The 22,179-nt window shown below is 40.2% G+C and overlaps 1 protein-coding gene across 1 annotated transcript; it reads left to right on the top strand.

The window, feature by feature from the left end:
* Positions 1-15,379: 15,379 nt before the first annotated feature.
* On the top strand, positions 15,380-19,311 carry LOC139735772 (exonuclease V-like). Its single transcript, XM_071646523.1, has 4 exons — positions 15,380-16,100; positions 17,038-17,231; positions 17,837-17,959; positions 18,835-19,311. The coding sequence occupies exons 1-4, from the start codon at positions 15,380-15,382 to the stop codon at positions 19,309-19,311; spliced, it is 1,515 nt and encodes a 504-aa protein (XP_071502624.1).
* The last annotated feature ends 2,868 nt before the right edge of the window (positions 19,312-22,179 follow it).

The following is a 22,179-nucleotide window of genomic DNA, read 5'->3' as shown; positions in this document are numbered from 1 at the left end:
TGGTGAATTCATGGTCAGAATTATTTTAAAAGAATACATCAGCTATGCAGGGTGGTAGTTATCATTTTTGTGTATATTTGCTCATTTCAACACACTTCTTTATGTTATCCGAGCTGAGTTGTAAGAAGTGAATATCAGAATTATATCATTCTAGGTATTAAGAGAAAAATGCAACCATCCTGCTCAAGATATGCCAGCATGGAAGTAATATCCTGTTGTCTAGCAATGCAAGTGAAGCTGACATTACTGTTTTGTAGTTGTAATTTAGTGGGAAAATTGGAAATTTCACTGAATTTCTGTGCCACAGCCTGACACCGATTCTACATGATTGCAGATGTAATACAATGTATTGCCTCAAACACAAGCATCATTAACCCCAAGAATAAGTCATGAAAGTTTAAAAAAGTCTTCAGGTTGGCTCGGAAGCTTTGGATTACTGGTGTCAGTCTGTGGTGACAAGCCGTGACGGAATAGATGCTGCTTTTTATCCTTGCTTTCAATTGGTGTTAAATGCTCTAGTGTAATGGATGTAAAACACTGTGGGCATTCATGGCAATGTGGAGTAAGTTGATCAGATGGGAGTACATGTACTATGGGATGAGCATGAAAGACAAGACTGATGAGCAATGTGTGATTTTTATTTAACACTATGTATTTATATGTAAATATATATCATATTGCCAGAACACGAAAAGGAATGTGCGTGACAAGTGCTTTATTTCCCCAACTGTGATCTCGTTCCGCAAAGGATCCGAGATGTACAATGTGTATGTCTTCTGCACACGTCAACACATACAGTCAACCTAACCCATGTTGATTCCAAAGGACCTGGTAAAAAAAAAAACACCTTTCACTAACATGAAATTTGACGTACACAATAGAACTAACACCTTTTTGGTTTTTATATTCATCCAGGATAAAATTTTTCCTTGACATAGCCATTTTTTTTTTCTTTTTTTACTTGTGCGAGGTCGACTTGGGTGAGGTTGACTGTAGTACCACACATGACACATACAAAACACCAATACCGGTACTTTCGCCCATGCTCAAAATACCAAAATACAGATACACTGTATGCTCTAACAGACGGACAGATAGACACACACACACATACTACACGCTATTCCTATAAATCTGCACAAATTTTAGAGATACAGAAATGAAAATATTCACATGTTCTAAATCTCAGTGAAACTTCTTGTCTTTGTGTAAGGTGCTGTACATTAAAACCATGCCACATGTATGCCTATTGAGATGTGTGTGTGTGTGTGTGTGTGTGTGTGTGTGTGTGTGTGTGTGTGTGTGTGTGTGTGCGTGCGTGCGTGCGTGTGTGTCCATTTTAAGTGGAGTGTTGGGTATGCGTATGAGCGTAGTTACAATGAGAATAAGTTCTATCTCTCCGTTCCTCCCAGTTTTCACTAAATTTCACGCCAAATGGCTTTCCAGATGAATACAGCACACCGGTACTTATATTCAATAATTGAAATGCATAATATATGAGGACAAATGATATTTGAGATAACCTCAAATTTCTGTATGAAAACATGTGACACGTGTACATGAACTTTCACAATTTTTCATCAATTGCAAATTGTGATATATATGTATGAGAAATAATCTGCAGTCTGGAGACATTTCAGTTCACATAAAATGAAATTTGGCAGGTATATATATTTAACTACAAAATTGTCTTTATTTTCCATACTTGCTTTGCTGATTACAAAATTAAAGAATTGGTCTAACGAAAGAATCCTTCTGCAGTTTGCCAGGAGTTTCTTGAAATATATTGCACTGGATGTGAAACAAATCAGACTTCCTTCAAGAAGATAGCCAATCTTGATACTCTACCCTCAGCTTTCAAAATGCATGCTATCATTACATTTCAATTCAGGGAATATCTAAACCATGGGTGTGTTCAACCACTCTCCTGAAGCATGCCATACCTATGCCAGAGGAGTGCTTGAACACTCATAAAGTGCACAGTACTATATCCTACAATGCTAAAAGTGGACCACTCCTTGATGAACTAAAAAAGCGTACAGTGCCGCATCGTATTGTACTGTAACAAAGAGCACTCAAAAGCAAAGTGGTACAAAAGCATACCGTATCAAGATGATGACGTCAGAAAAATGAACGTAACACACACTACATTACATCATAGAGTTTATTTTCTTTAATTGGGACATCTATATCCTGTATGTGGTAGTGTGTTACGTGCACAACCCTGTCGCTACAAAATGTGACCACCCCCCCCTTACATTTATATTTACTTACATTTTCACCATGATTTTAAGCCACCCAGATGAAAAGGTTCTGCTTCAAATGCAGCCCAAAAAGCCCATGTCCTGCATAATCAAGTCGTCACAACATATCTTATTTTGAAAACAGAATACAACAAAAACTATTCTTTAAAAAAAATCTCTTTTAGTACATCCATCACAATTTTTAAGAGGCAATGGGGAACACATCCCCTTTCTGCAGCACTTTTCAACAATGACTCGTACGCAGAGTCCAAGGGAAGTGAGACCACCGCAACGTTTTACGGCTTGTGTCATCTCCGACTTGAGTCCAGAATGATTTCCACACTGTCCATGTGGTCGTAGCATGGCTCACGGCAGTCCGTCCAAAGGTTGGCTGGAGCTGGGGCCAGCGCATCAGGGGGAAAGGCATGGATGGCCAGGTCATTGAAGATGTCTGTGTACTGGAAGGAGTTTTTGACTGAGACCTCCTGGTGGTAAGGAAGAATCTGAGGCGGGAAGAGAGTAGGGAGGAGGAGGAGGAAGAGGAGGAGGAGGAGGAGGAGGAGGAAGAGGAAGATAAGGAGAAGGAGGAGTTGGAGGAGGAAGATGAGGAGGAGGAGGAAGCAGAAGAGGAGGAGGAGGGAGAGGGGAAGGGAGGAGGAGAAGGAGGAGGAGGAAGAGGAGAAAGAGGAGGAGGAGGAGAAGAGATGGTTTAGGTTTCCATGTGAGACATCACATCTGTGCATTCTTCCTATAGAGATTTTGATAGTGACACAAGGAATAGATGATTAAATTTTGGTAGTGATCCGCATCACCATCTGGCTCCAGGATTCCCCTCCCCCCCCCCCCCCCCCCCCACCATTTTAGGGTTTAGGGTTAGAGTTTGGGTAAGGGTTAGGGTTAGGATTAGGTTCAGATTTAGGATTAGGATTAGGGCCAGGGGAAGGGTTCCGGGTAATTACCCAGGGGGTAATTGCCCTAGACGCTCCATCATGAATACTAGATGGCGGGTTTGCTTTTGCAAGTCTCACAGCCATTGCACTGTTGGCCAGAAAGTACGGCCACGGCAGCTACAGCTGATGAGTAAGGGTATGTTATGGAAGTCAAGGAATCTAATTTACCTTTATAATGCACTTGATATGAAGGACTAAAATATAGGGTGGAAATCACTCTATGGGTGGAAATAAGCTGCTTGGCAGAGGTCTGAGCTCTCCAAGTGCTTTTCTAGTTAACAAACTGTTTGTGTATAACCTGGTGGCCAAGATTGCTGCTAGTGAAATTGCAAAAGAAAAGAAAAAACTCTATATGTTCATTACAGTACCATCTGATATCATAATAATAACAACACATGATAGCAACAACATTACCATTACCAACACTGATATGACACTACTACTGTTAATGCTAACAATAACTATAATGACGATAGTGACAATACGTACAATCATAATAACAATGAGAAAATAAAAACAAAAAATAAAATCATGAGTTACCTTTTGTATGTAAGGCACTTCTTCATGAAGTTGTTTTGAGGTAAATCTGCAGAAAAAGAGGTAAATTAGTGGGTATAAATAAAATCGCTTGGAAATTTGTGATACAACAGCATTCAGCAAAAAAAAAAAAAATAAAAATAAACTAGATATATCGCTACGGCGACTGATATGCCTCCGCCATAATGCATGGTTCTCCTAATAGGTCTATAGTACAAAGTCTGACAATGTGTGATGGCAGTTTCACACAATTGGCAAAATATTAAAATGACAGGTTTGACACAAATGTGCTGAATGTTCACTTTCCTATGACTAGGTTCAATTGAATGAATGATTAAAATGTCAGAGTGCAGGTATTTGGGGAAGTGATGATTTTTACTTGACTTTTGACCCTTTTATAAGTTTATGCATTGAGTAATTTTCAAGGTATTGAGAAAAAGTATAATTTCAGTATCAAATGGGAAAATAGCATTATCTAAACCTGGCCTTTGACCTTTGACCTCACAGTTCCAAAGAGAATCACTGTTAGGTTGAACATGCATAAATATGTAAGTTTCATGATGATACCTTGAGTTACTTTTGAGATATAGAGGAAAAAGTGATATTCAGCACTTTCACTTGACCTTTGACCTTTTGACCTTTGACCTTCTGGCAAGAAATTTCCCACAGAATATATATTGGGTAATACATGTATACATCAAGTTAAAAAAAAAAAAAAACCTTCAGGCATTGCATAAATATAAGGAAAGTAGTGATATTTTGAGGAGTTGACCTTGACCTTTGACCCCTGACCTTTGAACCATGACCCCAACTTCCTTAGATAATCACTGCCCATTGGAACAAGCATATATACTATGTTCCATGAAGATACCTTGAACCATTTGCGAGATATGGAGAAAAACATGAATTTTCAACCTTTTTTTCACAAAATGACCTGTGACCTTTGACCTTCAACCCCATGACCCTAAAATCCAAACAAAGTATTATCCCCCCAGGATATACCCTCATACCAAGTTTGATGTAAAACCACCACACGGTTCTTGAGATATCGACAAAAACAAAACGGGACGGACGTACGGACGGACGGACAGACGGACGACCCGAAAACATAATGCCTCCGGCCACTTCGTTGGCGGAGGCATAAAAATTAAACACTCAACATGTAGTTAAGTCTTTTGTGATCTAATATTTGCTGCCAAATGCTTCATATCACTATCAATTAAGGAAATGCAATCCTGTCCCAATACATTCAGGAACTCTTTGATATTGTCCCAGTGAAAGGAGTCTGTGAAGAATTAATGACAAACTCCAATGTTTGAACATTCAAGTGGTACATAATGTCCTCTGCAGAAACTTTCAAAATCAAAATGAGTGTGGCACAAAGTCTGGAGTTTCCCCCAACACTGCATAAGGTACCCAAGTGGTTCTATCTTGATTCACACAACAAAATCATACTTGACACTTGGAGATGTAGATAACAATGTTATGACCGAGTCGCCATGTTTTACAAGAAGCCTTCAACTCAAGATGGCGCTCTGCAACATGTGTGCATGATGATATATATTCAGCATATAATTGTGCAGTTACCACACTGCATGTCTTGGGTTTCACATGGAGATGATTACAAAAATCTTTGTGTTTGGAAATATCTACCGGTATATCTCAAGACCTTTATCACTGTATCATAATTAATGCCATATGGATATTTTGTCGTGAATTTTTCCTGCTCTGTAAATACTGCAAAGCATACTAACATTAAAAGAAAATATGTTTGTCTCATTTGAATGTTTTGAATACCCATTAGTCTCTTTCAAAGGCAGTAAATACAAAAGGTTACTCACCTGTCTGCAAAATTGTTGAAGCTGTTGCCGAGTATGATGAGTGACGCTAACCTCAAACCCCAGTTGGCCCACAAGAGGTTGTTGTAGAGCGGCTTACCACAATGTGGCATGTAAAAGAGAGTCGGTACCACCACTTGGCGTTTTCCCTCCTGAAACCAAAGGAGAACAAAAGTTTCTCAACTACAGGGCTTATTTCCCCAACTCCATCCCTTGGAAAATTCGAAACATTTTTAAGACTTCACCCCACAAATATGTGTATGTATCAAACACACAAACAAAATAACAGTGTCACCTTATCCTCTCCCATTTGCAATACCTCATCAAACTGATTCTACCCCAAACCCATGGTATTTTGACCTTTTTTTATATATATACCCTTTTATTGGATATGTTGTAAGCCGGGTTAATGATGACGCTGACGATGACAGTCTCCATGAGTTGAAATTGCAATGATTTATTGAGCAAATCAAATAGACAGTCTAAACTCCGCACTATCCTCAGCTACATGTCGAATACAGAGTGAATAACAGATACAGGCCTATTAACTATTCAACATAGCAGAGCTCGTAGAGAATACATTTGTATGTCCATTCTCTCTCAAGTGAAAGTGAAGAATTCAGAATCAATCAAATCTGCGTCATTATATTCACATGAAAAATAAAAGTTGCGTTGTGCCCATGCCAACCACACGCACACTGCGCCATTGGCATGGACACAACGCGCCTCAACGCATTGACGCAACAATAACAGACCGCATATTTCCATTTACCACAAACTTCCCCGCGATTATATAACACAACCATGGGTTATATAATCCCAATTACATCATATCATTTTCATAACATTATACATAATAGTACATAACAAAAAATTCCCCGCTCTTCATGTCAAATCATTACACTTTACAGCAATTCCATATAAGAGCGGATTAACAGCACATATACAAAAATATACTTCAGGAAAGCGTGTTCCCCGCTTTTCCGGTCAAATATACAAACGTCGAAATACTAAAAGATTGAACTTTATACATGAAATCTGCCAAGAGCCGAAACTCTTGAATCTTCCAAATTTACAGTAAATCATACAAACTCATATTTGATACATGACATGAATGTTCCGCGCCAAGAGAATAACACATCAATATGTTACAATTTTCTTCAGTTCCGTTTCGATGTAAAGCACAGTCGTCCCACATTGTCAGTTATGTACAGATTCTTCGAGACAACGATGCATAAAAGAACAGAAAAATCATGTCAACCGTGCCGTAACACAACATTTACTGCGTCGCATACGACCATACATTAATGCCTGTAGTAAGTACATACAACAACACAACAACTTCCCCGCGATTATATCATACGACCCGTATGATAATAATCGATTTTCTAAAAGTAATGCATTTCTCAATGAATCAATATAACACATATCACGAAATTCACAGTTGAAACAAAGAGAAGTCACAGAATGTTAGAATTCACTACTAACAAAAATAAAGCTTCTCCGCTTTGACATACGGTAACTTCCCCGCTTTATGTGTCATCTTCGTCACAGTCAGCGATTTGCTCATTTACAAAACTTCACACAAATTAAGGGATCATTCAAAGCATGAATTCTCGACCAACTATATATCATTATCAAACGTTCCTGAATCACTGAACAACCACTAAATATTGTCAGAATGCCATGTTGTTCAGCTTCCAACAAAACAATGAAAACAATAGTTTAGTTCCTTCATTTTTCCACGTAGTAGTGATTTCAAATACTTTCGTATCACTATTCCAATATCTCATTAAAAACTTCTTATCAATCACATATCAATTAAAACAACCATATTATATTGATAATCATTTCTCGCATTGATATTGCATCTCTAAATGCGCATAGTTCCTAATTCCATTGCTACTTGAGATGGTACACAAGTTTCAGCTGCAGTCATGAACATATACACTGTAAGCGAATCAACTCACAACAAATTCCATGAACGGACGACGAATTTCTAACCTGCAGCAACCAAGCTTTCATGAAAATTCGGTCTCCAGTTGGACTCCCAGGGCCCCCATACCGTTCCTTGAACATGACATCCATGCTTCCACATGTTACAGTTAGATATGCATGCCTCCCTTGTTGTTACATTATTGACAACAATGTCACCATGAGAAATATTCTCCCCTTTTGGAATTGACCGCTCCTTTGGCGCTAAGTGAGTGCTCAGTGGCTGCACTTTTGCAAGCTTTTGAACATCCTGACCTTCATGTGATAATTCGGGACCCCTCTCGGTACCCTCTCCCACAGGTTTTGCAATTAGAAGCACCCCAGCATCTAAATCCTTTGCATCAACCTGTTCATCACATGACTCACGTCCATGTCCCCCAGCATCAATTTCTGCACCACCCTCATCTACATCAACGCAACCCAGAATCTGCGATCCCCCATCCAAAAGAGTAGATATGACATCCTCCTTCTCCTGTCCACCTGTATCTGACATGTCTGAGGAAAGATCTAGCTGCTGAGCAACCGGGTCAGTGAACACTCCTTGTGTTCCAGTATCAGCACTCCCAGTTTTCAGCCCATCTCCCTCAAGCATACAGTCTTCACGGAGAACTAACAATGCTTCTCTCCTAAGCACTTCAAATCGGTCTCCCCTATTTCTCATGTGCAAACGCCTTAACAAAATTCGTTCTCTCTCATCCCGTGTTCCACTGACAAACTGGCTTGACAGAGCTTCGTCTCTAAGTTGCCTCAAAGCCGCAGCTTCCTTCTCATCGTCTGCAGCATCGACCAATTTTGCATAAAGACGCATGAGAGCCCTACTGAAGTCTGCCAAGTTTTCATCATCACGTTGAACACGATTATAAAACAAGCATCGCAAATAGTGAGAATTCTCTCGACTAAAACACAGACGGAGAGCTTTTACAACCTCTGTAAAACTCATCCTCTTCTCTTCAGACAGACAATAAAGAATCTCCTCTCTTGCTGGCCCCGTAAGGTTGCTCACCAAAACCCAAGCCTTCTCCTCATCACTGAAATGGAAAGGTTCAATAATAAAATTGAATCCTTCCATCCAGTTAGAAAAAGGAGTTTCAGTGCCATCTTCACAATACCCACTAAACTTTTCAATCTGAGCATGGCCTAGAGCGAGATTTACACACAACTCTATTGCCTGTCGATATGATGACGAAGAGCAATTATCACCTTGCACATCCTTATAAACAAACTGTTCACACATGACTAATTACGCAGTTAAACTGACCAATTAAGACACATCATTTTCAAACATGAAACGTAATGCCCAAATGGCATCATAGGTCCAAAATCTGCATGAAGTCCAATCGGTTAAACGAAAGTTCAGCATCATCCATTATTTCAGTTACCAAATACTTGCTCAGTGCGTGAGATGCTATATCGCAGCTCTGTAACCGTCGATTTCGCATCCCGATTGATGTTCAGCCGCCCCCGACGCACGCCAGCGCACTCCGACGTCCACAGCAAAACTCCCGACGCACCATCAGCTCCAGTCTCCAGCCCGCCATCGACGAGCCTGATCATCTTGAAGCTGCCTCACAGAGTAGTGCTGCTCTACCAGGGCTGATCAACGTACACCATCAAGATCAAGATCAAGATTACCCAGCGCTCCTCCATACTCCTGTCCGCTACCAAAGTGTAGTCAAAACAGCAGGTCTCCTCGGAGCGAAACGTGGACCATTATTCCGTCATACTCGAGGCTGTTATTCGTCGATCAGGGTTCTTCAACTGGATGAAGTGGATCACTCCGTCAGGCTGTCATCATCCCACTCCTGACACCATTTGTTGTAAGCCGGGTTAATGATGACGCTGACGATGACAGTCTCCATGAGTTGAAATTGCAATGATTTATTGAGCAAATCAAATACAGTGGACTCCCGTTATAACGAAGTCCTCGGGACCAGCAGTTTTCTTTCGTTATATCGGAATTTCGTTATAACCGAACAAATAAACAATAGAAATACATAGAGTGGATGGCATTGCAGCCAAAATTTTTACTTCGTTATAACCGGAATTTCGTTATAACCGTGTTCGTTATAACGGGAGTGCACTGTAGTCTAAACTCCGCACTATCCTCAGCTACATGTCGAATACAGAGTGAATAACAGATACAGGCCTATTAACTATTCAACATAGCAGAGCTCGTAGAGAATACATTTGTATGTCCATTCTCTCTCAAGTGAAAGTGAAGAATTCAGAATCAATCAAATCTGCGTCATTATATTCACATGAAAAATAAAAGTTGCGTTGTGCCCATGCCAACCACACGCACACTGCGCCATTGGCATGGACACAACGCGCCTCAACGCATTGACGCAACAATAACAGACCGCATATTTCCATTTACCACAGACATACAACATCATTTCAGCATCATGTATTTCTTCATGTAGAGTGGCAGGTTGGCTTCTTCAGCAACATGTCTGCCCTGCCTTGCAGCCAAACAGTTTAAATTTCAGTCAAGATAAATAATCTTGCGTGTCAAGATGACATGCTCTATAGTTTAAGACAAGACACTCTGTCCCACATGCAGGATATACAGTAGAGGTCCAGTGAGGGGGATGGTCTTGATTCATGCACATTTAAGTTCCTATCTTCACTGGCTTCACCTTTCACTTCAACGAGCAGGTTGAAGAAAAAAAAAGTGACTAGGCTAGGCCCTTAATTGGTCAGTAAACAGCATCAACACGGTATAGACAACAACAATTGATGAATGAGTTTGTTTGTTTCTAATTTGGCATTTCCCATGAACTGAATACTGGATTTACATATCTACCACAATGAAACAACAACAACATCAATCTATGAATAAAATAAAGTCTTTAAATACCTCATTACGGTCAATACATGTAAAGCCAAGATCTCGAATAACCTCCTTTTCCACCTCTGTAAAGTTGGGGTCATACAAGCTGCATTTTGCGCCAGGTATCTGCAAAATGATGGTACAAGAAATGCTGACTTTAGGAGACACATTGTTTAATTTGAGAATTACATTCATCTCAAGCTCCTGAACTTCCCTTTATTTAAATTATCATCTGTGCTGAGCTAACTTCAATCACTCAATGCTCTCGAGTCGGAATCCGTAGAGCTCTATGCGCAGCTTCACACCGAGGAAAAGAGACTATGTGCATGTGCCCTCAAGTAAACAAACGGAACGACGCGACGGCTGATAGCGCAGTGCGATCACAGAACTCCACGCACACACGACGTGCATACAGGTCTGCAAATGTGCAATGAACCCCCATGATTACGCAATATTCCCTCGCCGCGCCGTCTCTCTCCCAAATTCACGGAGGTGAAAAGGTCAACCTCCAAGACCAAGCCGTGCGGTACACATCGCTCGCGTGTGCGGAAGATAACGGTTGAAAAAGCCCCAAGCCCAATGTAGTCAAATTCAAACGGTAGAGGGAGGTAAGGTCGTATCACGGGGGAAAGTGTGGGTCCCACACTTTTATCGGACGACGTATTTTTGCATTTCTCAGCCATTTCTAGACCAATTTTTGTCAAACAAACTTTGAATTCCCCATAAATTTCAATGCTCTTTCATATTTCATAAGTAGTTTGTCATTATCTTGCCAAAAAATTTCATCCCGACGTGCCATCATCAACCAAAACAGGACCTTCCCTTTAAAATTGAACAAACATAATGGTTAAAGTTGGAAATGAACAAATAAAGTTTCCATGTGATTTTACAGCTTCCTCATGAAAACAGCAATACAGTGGACTCCTGTTATAACGAAGTCCTCGGGATCAGAAATTTTCTTTCACTGTATCAAATATTTGTTATAAAAATAAATAAAGTGGATAATGTTGCAGACTGAATTTTTACTTCGTTGTAACCAGAATATCGTTTAACCGTGTTCGTTGAATAATCGGAGTGCACTGTATTAGTTGCAACCACATATGAACATCAGATGAGATGATTAAGACTAAAATTCACTTGAGCTGAACAAGGAATGACTGGTATGTTAGATGACAGCACTTCTATGTTTCAGAGTGCTAACTGAAAGAGGAAAACCACATTAACATCATGGTCACAAATTGGATGTTTTGACTTTGTAGGTGAGCACACTTTGTCAAATTGATCTATAGTTAAACCTGTACATACAGAGTACTCACGGTTATAACGAAATTCTTGTAACAACAAAGTAAAATTTCAGGTCCCTAAATGTATGTATCTTTACATACAGTTTACTGTTCGGCTGTACAGAAAGTAAGCATCTTACTGTTCAGTTATAATGGTAGTACACTGCTAGTTAACACATGTACTTTTTAGAGGTGGGGGGAGAAAATTTTGAAATACATGCTTTTCACTACAATGCATTGGATCATCTTACCATAGACTCCATCAGTATGAGGAGGGACAGCTGATATCTAGCCGTGACACAGGACGAAAAGTTGCCCAGTCCATAGCAAATGATGCCCTCGATTCTTCTCGAGGACCTGCTCCCTCCCGCAACTGATCCTGATTCACTGCCGCTCCTTTCCACGGCGTTCGACCCTGCAGTGACATCTGGGGTCTGCTTTGACTGACAGTCTGGTGTTTCCAAAGCTGTGTGAATGTTTTGGTGACAGGAGGCAGCAGCACCTTCTTCTGATTGGTCAAAAGTCTGCAGGTGCACAAGACTTTTCCAGCACTCTATCAACAGAAAAAAAAACAACAACAAATAAGTAACTGATAATACTTATGCCCCAGTCACATAGACATCCCGGATCGCCCCGGACCACCCCGGATCTGATCCGGGGAAAGATCCGTGTTGACGCCGGGAGGCAAACACGGCAACTTTTGGCGGTCAAAAACATCCGGCGTCATCCGGGGATTGCCGTGTTGGCAGAGCAATCCGGAGTGGTCTGTGTGGCTGCCATGTAGCCGCCATGTTGATCCGTGTAGACGCCGCGCTCTTCCGGCCTTATCTGTGTAGCTGCCGTGTTGATACCGTGTGTACAATCATACCAAAATCCCGGATCTCCCCGGACGTCCCCGGATCTTCCCGGATCACCGTGTAGGTCCTTGAGCATCCGTGTTTATATGTGACTGGGGCATTGCTGTAATGTGCTTTTACATAACCACTTAAATACAATATTCCTAAGTCATAAGAGTCATAACTTGAGTGGCAGATCGTACCTTTTTTCATTTGGTTTGAGAGAGGTCCTTTTTTAAACTAATCATTGTCCAGTGTAATTTACTCCAAGTTCATTATGAAATATATGGAGTAACAAGAGATAGATCTAATACAAAGTAAGGAGGTTATGGAACTTTCATGCGTTTAAAAAAGTACAACCACATACAGTGTACATCAAAGAACTGTTAGATTGTTTGAAAGATTGTAGACTTCCAACTATGCACTCCTGGATGCCTGTTAAGGAAGATCTTACACTACTTGGCTTTCTGCAAGTTTATATTATGTCCTTGATGATTGAAATACATTGTCTTGACAAATATTTCTTAAAATCTATCTACTCAACAGGATTACAACTTGTAGGTGTAGAATATTCCATGTGAATATATAAGGGCTTCAGCTACAAAAATGAAATGACATAACTACATACCTTGTGGAAGGCTTGATTCATCAAAATACATGCATTAGAATAGATTCCACGGGCTGATCTGCAGAAATACCATGTGATCAATATAATTTCCACTGAGGGCGAATACAAACTACCGTAAAAACTTCTCACCTTGGAAGTCCCTGAAGAAACTGCTAATCTGGAGATCATTCCTGGAAAGTCAACGATGAAACACAAAACCACCAAAATTAGCCAAGAATTAGTCTTCTTATTCTTTATTCATATTCAAATGCAGATCTTGTGTTAAAATCAGTCCGGGAAATCCACTCATGAGGGGGGCTCCGCCTCACAAGGCACTCTCCCCCTCATGAGCACCTCTTGGGTACTCAAGAGGCTCCCTCCCCGCAGTGCTCACGAGGTCTCCTCTTCACCTCTCATCCATCTAACACCTGATATTTCATGGTCACAAGTTCGCACAGTGATTTTTTTGTTACATACACATGTCCACTCTCCATGGTGAGAAAAAGTAAAAATCTGTTTTGATTCAAACTCAATTTTTGTCAAAACAAATGGAAAGAATTTTTTTTCTCATCATGGAGAGTGGACATGTGTGTGTACCAAAAAAATCACAGTGAGAACTTTAATATGACCATTTATATCAGATGTGAGATGGATGAGAAGTGGAGGCTTCATGAGCACTGCGGGGAGGGAGCCTCATAAGTATTCCAGCTCAAAGGTGCTCATGAGGGGGAGAGCGCCTTGTGAGACGGAGTCCCCATCATGAGCAGATTTCCCAGACTGAAACAGCTTGGGCCTAGGTGTAGAACGCAACGGTAGAGTCTACACAGTTCTGGTTGAGGTGAGGATTTAGCTTTTAACGTTTTGTGAGATATTCAGAAACCACTCTATGAGATGTCAAAGAGCATGCAATTCTATGGGGTATCAAAAGTTTATTTGATGAAAATCGGTTTTGAAATGGCTGAGATATCCAAAAACAAGGTGAAACAAAAAGAGATCTAAAAAGGCGTAGCCTGTCGCTTTTTATTATCACTTCTTTGGATATCTCAGCCATTTAAAAACCAATTTTCATCAAATAAACGTTGAATCCTCATTGAAATTACATGCTCTTTCATATTTCATAAGAGGTTTCTCATAAGCAAATATCTCACTTTTTAATCCCCACCTCAACCAGTAGATGAGTACTTTTTACATTGAGTAGGCCCTACTTGGCTACTGTACAGTCCTAAGCTCTCTTACGTTACGCTCTTAATTTAAGCTTTCTTCAATTATTTTCATTGAAATGATAGCTATGAAAAAGAAATAATAGTACGACTATGAAAATGCCTTGCAGGAAATGCTCACACACAACTCTTGATTTTATACGACAGAGTGCCTGCATCAACGTTGTCAATGTCTCCATGCTGACCATGGCGGACACTTGCTGCTTGCAACGGATCGACTCTCGGATAGGCAGCGCCGCGAGGATACCTATTTCGCCTCTTGTTTTTCTTGGAAACCACACGAAACCCGTCGTCCATGTTCTACGCAGTTCTCCAGGACTGGAGGAAGTCAACAAAAGAAGAAGGTAGAACTTAAATGGAGTAAAATGCCCAAATAACCAGAGATGTTGTGCTTCGAAATTGAATCATAATGTTCCCTGCTCAACTCGACAGCTCAGGTACAGATGCAGTGCAGTGGCTATGCCTTCAGCCTTCAAGCACTGCATGTTCAAAATGCGTGCATATTCACCCAACACGTACACTGACTGGTATTGTACTTGTACACGCACTACATGTGCATCTAGGGGGAAAAAAATCGCCGTAAACATGTGCGCACATGCTCAGCTTTATTTGCCACTCCGTAGCCGTTTTATCAGGCTATACTGCTGATGCACTACCAACTACTAATTTCAAAGATAACATAATTGTATAATTTTAAAATATCATTCTTACTCTATAAATAAACAAATATTCAATTTCATATTTAGTGGATTTTTTTTTCTTTTTACGTTTGTGATTGCACTCTTGAAAGTTATTCATGAGCCCACTTCAAATGGTAAATATAATTTGGTCTGAAGAAAGACTATACCAGAGATCCAGCGCGGGAGTTACGCAAGCTTTTTTACTCACCTGCCACTGGTTGCGAAACGCTGCGCCAGCAACGAGCTATAATAGTGCGGTCCAGTCGTTGTGGTTGTTGACAGACTGTGGAACTTTAATATTCTACGGTAAAATATTATATACTACACTAGAAAAAGTGTTTATGAAGAAAAGAGGAAATGTCGCAGGTAAGTGAACCACCTACGGAAACTCCCGTTATTCTCCTGTCAACCGAGATCGCGAGGGTGAGCTGCAGAAGAATAGAGCCAACATCAGATTCAGAACAAGAAAGGTGTGCACAAATGGAAACCACGGCCACGGAAAACTCGACCAGTGAGGAGGCTGCCGCGGCCGCGGTCGGCCAGGCGTCTGATAACGGTGCAGCTCTCAACCCCGCTGTTGTAGCTAACTCTGTTCAAAGAAACGCCCATAGCCATGCAGCCGGGAACACCTCCAGTGCCCAAGGAGACGAAAGTTTTGGCAATGACTGGCATGACTGCGACGACGAGGAACCGTACCTCCACCAGCTAATGGACAATCTTGAAAATACAGAGCATGGCGAAAAGCTGGCCAATGAATCATCTCTTGCGCCAGGAAGAAACAGGACAGACCAGCATCCACCAGAATCGGATGCTGATGTGGGGGTAGTCGATGACTTTTCGTTCTTATGGAAGGGGGATCCAGACAAGACTCCGCTCCAGTTGCTGAAGGGAACTTACCTGTCTGTAACCGATCTAACTTCTCAGGCTTGGTGTGAAAGAAAGATGGTCTACGATAGCTCTCCAGAAGGCCAACTAGTTCTGGCACTTCTCGAGACTGCAGATCGCCAAGAAGCAATGAAAATGGAAGCCATTAAAGTTGAGACCATGAAAGTTGGATCAAATATTCATCTGAAGAGAGGTTGTGTCCAGTGCAAATTATTTCTCAACTGACTTTATACTACATCATGTGCAATTGCCAAATTGATATTTTTTATTTTTTAAAAAAGAGTGAGTTGTTTGTTTTGTTTCATAACATACGATTTAAAAGAAAAAAAAACATCACTTTTCACCTTTCTGTTTAGCAAGCCTACGTGTAATCAACTAATTTCATTTCCTCACCTGTATTAATTACAACAAGATGTCTGTAGCACTGAATAACCAACACCACCTATACAGCTACAGTAGGTGTGGAATACTGTCGATGTTACAACTAAATGTCTGTAGCACTGAATATACCAACACTCCAGGTGTGGAATACTGTGAATATGAGATCATGAGAGGAGTAAGGTGATGCATTATAGATTACTTCAGCTCCAAGTATTAAAATGTGTGAAATACTGTTACAGTCTTGTAGTTACCAACTGGAAATTTAGCAACATATTGTATCCATTCAAAAAGATACAAGAGTAGACAGGTGAATGCATTTATTGTCAGTGATAATTAATTTAAAGATTTTGGTCTGAGCCATAGAGGTTCACAATTTGAAAATTCACACATTTTATTAGTGGAAAATGAGCAAAGAAAATGGGATTCTATTGGGATGTGAATGCACATATTCCAATTCACTTACATATACCACACAAGTGTCAATGTGATTGATATTCATACGACATATATGTCATTTAAGTGGACAGTCTATGGATAGCCTTATTTGGCCATGCGCTAAGCTGTCACTCCCATCCAAAGCCCTCTTGATCAGTGCACAGCTATATATTGACAATTAATAGTGTAAGGATGTAATTGTGCTGAGCAGCATAGAAAACAAACCAGCAACTGTCTTAGCAAAATAAATTGCCACGATGAATTGAGATTACAAGGAGGAGTTTCTATCATTGATTTTATTATTTCACACACAGAGCTGGAGGTTCACACAATCAAGAAAGTCAAGGCCAAGACCAGAGAGGACAAGTGGGCCATCAAGTTTCTCAATCTCTTCATCTCTGTGAATCAGTTGCTGCGAGGAGGAGGAGGTGAAGGGGGCGTGGCATCCAGATGCATCGTCAGGGAGATCCCCATCTGTGGCAGACCTTTCCAGAATGGACCATTTGTGGTGAGATTTTGCAACAATTATTAATATATATATATATATATATATATATATATATACACATGTATATATGTGTGTGTGTATTACATTTATATATATATTCATATACACTGTATATACTAAAAACATACCCTATCCAATTTTGTTTTCTTCTGTTTCAAAAACATTTCATTTACAGTATAGTTTCCTTATATGATGAAACTCTTGGAAACTTTATGAATACTGTAAAGTGGATATTTTTGTGCAACTAATTTTTCGTGATTGGCCAGGTAAGGAGGGTTTCGCGTGCTTACAATTCCGCGGAATCAATGCATCACGCACAGGAACATACGGGAAGCAGAAATATTCATGTGTTTTTATTTTTGCAGTACTTTTCTGGTTGCGCAAAAAGTGCAAAACTTTCAACTTTTACAGTACTTGCCATAGAAAGAGATGAAATGTATCCATGTGTTGTTATTACGCTCATTTAGATGGTTTATCTTTAATGATTTCTAAATCCAGTATAGGCCATAATGATGCCCACTGCCCGCCATCCATTTCTGCCCAGTGTTTTTAAACCTCCATTTAACATTGCCCCATTCCCGTCTTTATGTTCATGAAATGCCAAGGTGGGTGTGATAGACGAGGTGAGATACAATAGCCACGGCCAGCTGGAGATTGTGGAGTTCAAAACAAGAGCAAATACCAGGAGTATTCCCTCGTTAGCACAGAGAAACAAGGACAAACTACAGGTGAGTTGTTTCTTACATTCCACACCATGACCACCAAGTTATTGATTGTAGCACCCTGTTTCAACAGACCTTACACCAACAATTTTGGGACAACGTCCAGAGAACAAAGTTGCTCACCTTGGGCAATAAAACCACAGGAGAGAGTGAGGGGTACCTTCTTTACAGAGATGTAATAAAATCATTCGCCATGAAGGTTTCCATAACAACCTACCTGTTAATGCATGAAGGGGGTGTCGTGACAATCTATGCACGTGATTGGCGCAGATTGTGTCATTTTGTGTGTATGAGACTATTGCATCATCAGAATGTTACTGCAAGAGCATCTTAAAAGAAGGGTTGTTGCGGTGATAATAAGGGTAATGCAAGGGTCATGAGCTAATTATTACCTTCGCTGGCTAGAGTAGAATTTGGCAAAAGTTACTGCAACAACATCCGAGCAAAATTTTGCATAGACCATCTTAACAGGCAGGGTAGAAAAAAAGATTGCCTGGACATTGTCGCATTATCTCTGGTTTCAAAGGCTCTGTTAAAACGGGACTTTAGTAAGAGTTAGAGTTGCAAGAGTGGATATACAAAATGATAGAGTAGTAAGTAGAGAGAGAGAAAATAGAGAGAGAAAAGATGAAATAAAACCCATCCTGTTTCTTAGGTCCCTCCAAGGCTATTCAACTTTTCTCTTTTTTTTTCCCTCTCAGTCAAAACCTGAACTTTGCTAGGCCCAATGATGGCGCTCTTAGATAATTCAATCAATAATGAATTGACAGATACTCTTCGTATCATGATAATATGAAATTACTGATGTGGATGAAATAATGTTGCAGTTTGATGTTCCATCGTCAACAATGACACCAGTTTCTAATCCTGCGAAATCCCAGGTCATGGTGTACAAGGAGCTCTTTGACGAGGCGGTATGCGGCTTGCTAATGAAAGACAGCATTATGGAGGCACTCAGACTGGACCCTGATAAACCTCTCCACGACGACATCATTGCTCACTCGCTCACTGTGCACCTTGACGCAACCACCGTCGGTGACATCGTAACCGCAGTCTTGGAGCGATTCCCGTTCCTGGCCAAAATTGACTCCGTCTCTGTGGAGTACTCATCGCAAAAGGACGAGGCGCCGTTTTTCGTCAGCGAGTACGAGTTTGATCCTGTGTGGCTGAAAGATCGGTTGGACCACTTCAGCGAATTCTGGGATGGTCGAAGGGAGCCAGTAGGTGTGGATGTGGAGGAGGCATGGAAGTGCAACTTTTGTCAATACAAGGAGGGCTGTGATTGGAGGGAAAAGATGCACAAAAAGTGTCTTAGCAGGAAACTGGCCAATCACGTTCAAGTTGAGCTCACAGAATAAGGTCTGTCTTGCCTTTTTAAAGGCCAGAGGTGTATGCGCAATACATGTACTTTATGTACTAGAATATTGGCCAATTGTAACCAAGTACGGTTTTATGAAATAGGTTTTGAAGAAACATGAAAATCTTTGGCAAGATCTAGGTCTGGAGATATTTGTCCTAAAACTGGTATTTGCCGCAAAACCAAATGCAAATTCTGTGCAATGAGCTTTGACTGCCAGAGTACAATTTGTACATTGTAGAATTCAATATATTTTGGTAGTATGTTAAGAAGATGCATTTTGTATCTTAAGTTTTTTAAATGTGTATATTTATGACTGTGTCCACCTGATGACCTACTCTATCATGAAATTCTATATTTATCTTTTATATTTGTATCAAAAACTGAAATAAACTTTTTTAAATATTTCATTGGAGCATTTTGATGAGAAGTCTGTTGGAACTCAATAGGATTCTCAAACATGTTTGTAATAGTCAATGTTCTCCTCTGGTTTTATGGTACAGTGCTTTTCCCAGTGAACACACAGTGATGTGACGCGTTCGCCCATGCAGAGACGCTATAAATGCTTGTTCCGCTACGTATTTTTGAAAGCGATCCTCAGTTTGTTATAACGGAGTACATTTCTTTTGTTTTTCTTTGTCAGTGGTGCTCAGAAAAGACTTCATTATAACGAAATTTGGTTATAACCGTGTTCGTTGTAACGGGAGTGCACTGTATGGCAGGGTTAATTTGGGAGGGGAATGCTGACCAGTGAAACAATTCAAAAGGCAGGGTTTCCAGTATGTATTACAATATATTATGATGCAACAGTTGTCAGCTGAAGAATACAAAAATTAGCTTAATGATATTGGTGATTACATGAGCGCATGTAGCATGTATCCAGGTCGTGGATTTAGTGGTTGTGATACCAGTAAAAGGCAATGCTTCATGGTACGATATTTAAAATGTTAGTGATGTGCATGCTTATACTATATGAATACTCTTTACCATTGACCAATGTCCAGTTTTATCAAGGAAATGAACAGCTAAATCAATGGAAAATGTTTGTCACTGATACTTTCATTTTGCACAGGGATTTCACTCCCCATGTTCATAGTGAAATCCCATTAACACACTCTAAACTGATAATGCACCCATTGGGTGATTTCAAGTTCGGTGCTAGTGCTAGTGCTATCTCAGCACTAGCACCAGCGATAAAACCGAACTTGAAATCACGTTGGTGTTGGGATTTGACCTCAAAATTATGACGTATTTCCGGTTGCTGGTGCTGGGCTCAGTGTTGAATGTCGTCTGCTGAACCGAGCTCTGCCGTTTGTGTTAGCGATTTACGTGCTTTTTCGCCATTGACTAACACTAGCCCCTAGGGATTATCATTTTCTTCATTTCAAGTTCGGTGCTGGTGTTAGCGTTGCCAGTGCGAGACTCTTATTCACGTCCGTAATAGATGCACGTTTTACGTGCAAAGTCTATGCTAATGCAGTGGTCGCCCACGTAACGTACACGAACACTCTCGACATGGCTCTATAAATCTGAGCCTAGGAGCAAAATAAGGATACAGTGCACTCCCGTTATAACGAAATGCTCGGGACCGGCAGTTTTCTTTCGTTATAACGAAATTTCGTTATAACCGAACAAAAACAATATATAAAGAAAACAAGGAACCACGTATATATATCATAAAAATGTTTGCTGAATACTCATCATACACTGGAACGCTACGTGAAATGTGATGGGATAACTGTACTACAATAATAAACACAAGTTCCCCTCAGAAACTGTGCGTGACACAATTAGCGAACACCCATGCAGAGACGCTATAATGTTTGTTCCGCTACGTATTTTCGAAAGCGATTCGCATTTCGTTATAACGGAGCACATTTCTTTTGTTTTTCTTTGTCTGTGGCGCTCGGAAAAGACTTCGTTATAACGGAAATTTCGCTATAACCGTGTTCGTTGTAAGCAAATTTTGTACCATAGACTTTAATGGTGATAATTTTGGGACCAGAAGATTTACTTCGTTATAACGAAATTTCGTTATAACCGTGTTCGTTGTAACGGGAGTGCACTGTAATTGTGTTTTGAAGAAGTGATGAAATTTGTGGCATTTTAATCCATATTCCTCATTATATGTCTAAAACTAAGCAATTTTAGCTACATTTTTTAGTATTTGACTGTAATGAAACGCCATCACTTTTTTCGTCACGCAATTCCCGCGGAGCTCGCGGTGCTGTGATTCCAACACCTAGTGCTGGTGATCGATAATTTTGATCGGTATTGCCTCGTTAATCTGACCGTCGGTGTTGGAGCTCAATTTAACGCTGTTATTTGGGGGCTAGCACTAGCACTAGCACTAGGACCGAACTTGAAATCACCCATTGTCTTGAATAACTTGATGCATGGAAATGCTGTGGTATGTGAAAAAGTTCGTAAAAGAGTTTTCTTTGCAATTGTTTCTGGTTTGACAGCAAAATGTATCAGATGTATGTACAAAAGCTGTGATGCAGATGAACATATCACAAATTACTCCAAAAAATCTGAAGGAAACATTCCAACATCCGAGTACGGTACATTATGAAATTTGTCATCAATGTGCTTCTAGTTCAGATGAACTTTATATGTGTTTACTTCCATGGACTCAAAACATGCAATTAGCATTTGATATATGCCAAGCAAACAGGTGTAATGTGCTAAAAAGAAGTAATGATAATAGTAATAATAACTACCACTTTTACAGTTTATTATGTACATTGTATTTACAGATGTATACTCAAAACTACCTTTATACTGAGTAGAAAATTATTTTGTATTATACAGACATGGTAGTAACGGACACCATGGTAATTCAAGACATGTCTATCTCTGTGTAATA

Source organism: Diadema antillarum, unplaced genomic scaffold (assembly GCF_040938485.1).
Source record: "Diadema antillarum isolate AM-2024a unplaced genomic scaffold, OU_Dant_1.0 seq00000597_RagTag, whole genome shotgun sequence".
Lineage (NCBI taxonomy): Eukaryota > Metazoa > Echinodermata > Echinoidea > Diadematoida > Diadematidae > Diadema > Diadema antillarum.
The sequence above is the reverse complement of the archived record's forward strand: the minus strand, read 5'-3'. Positions and strand labels throughout refer to the sequence as shown.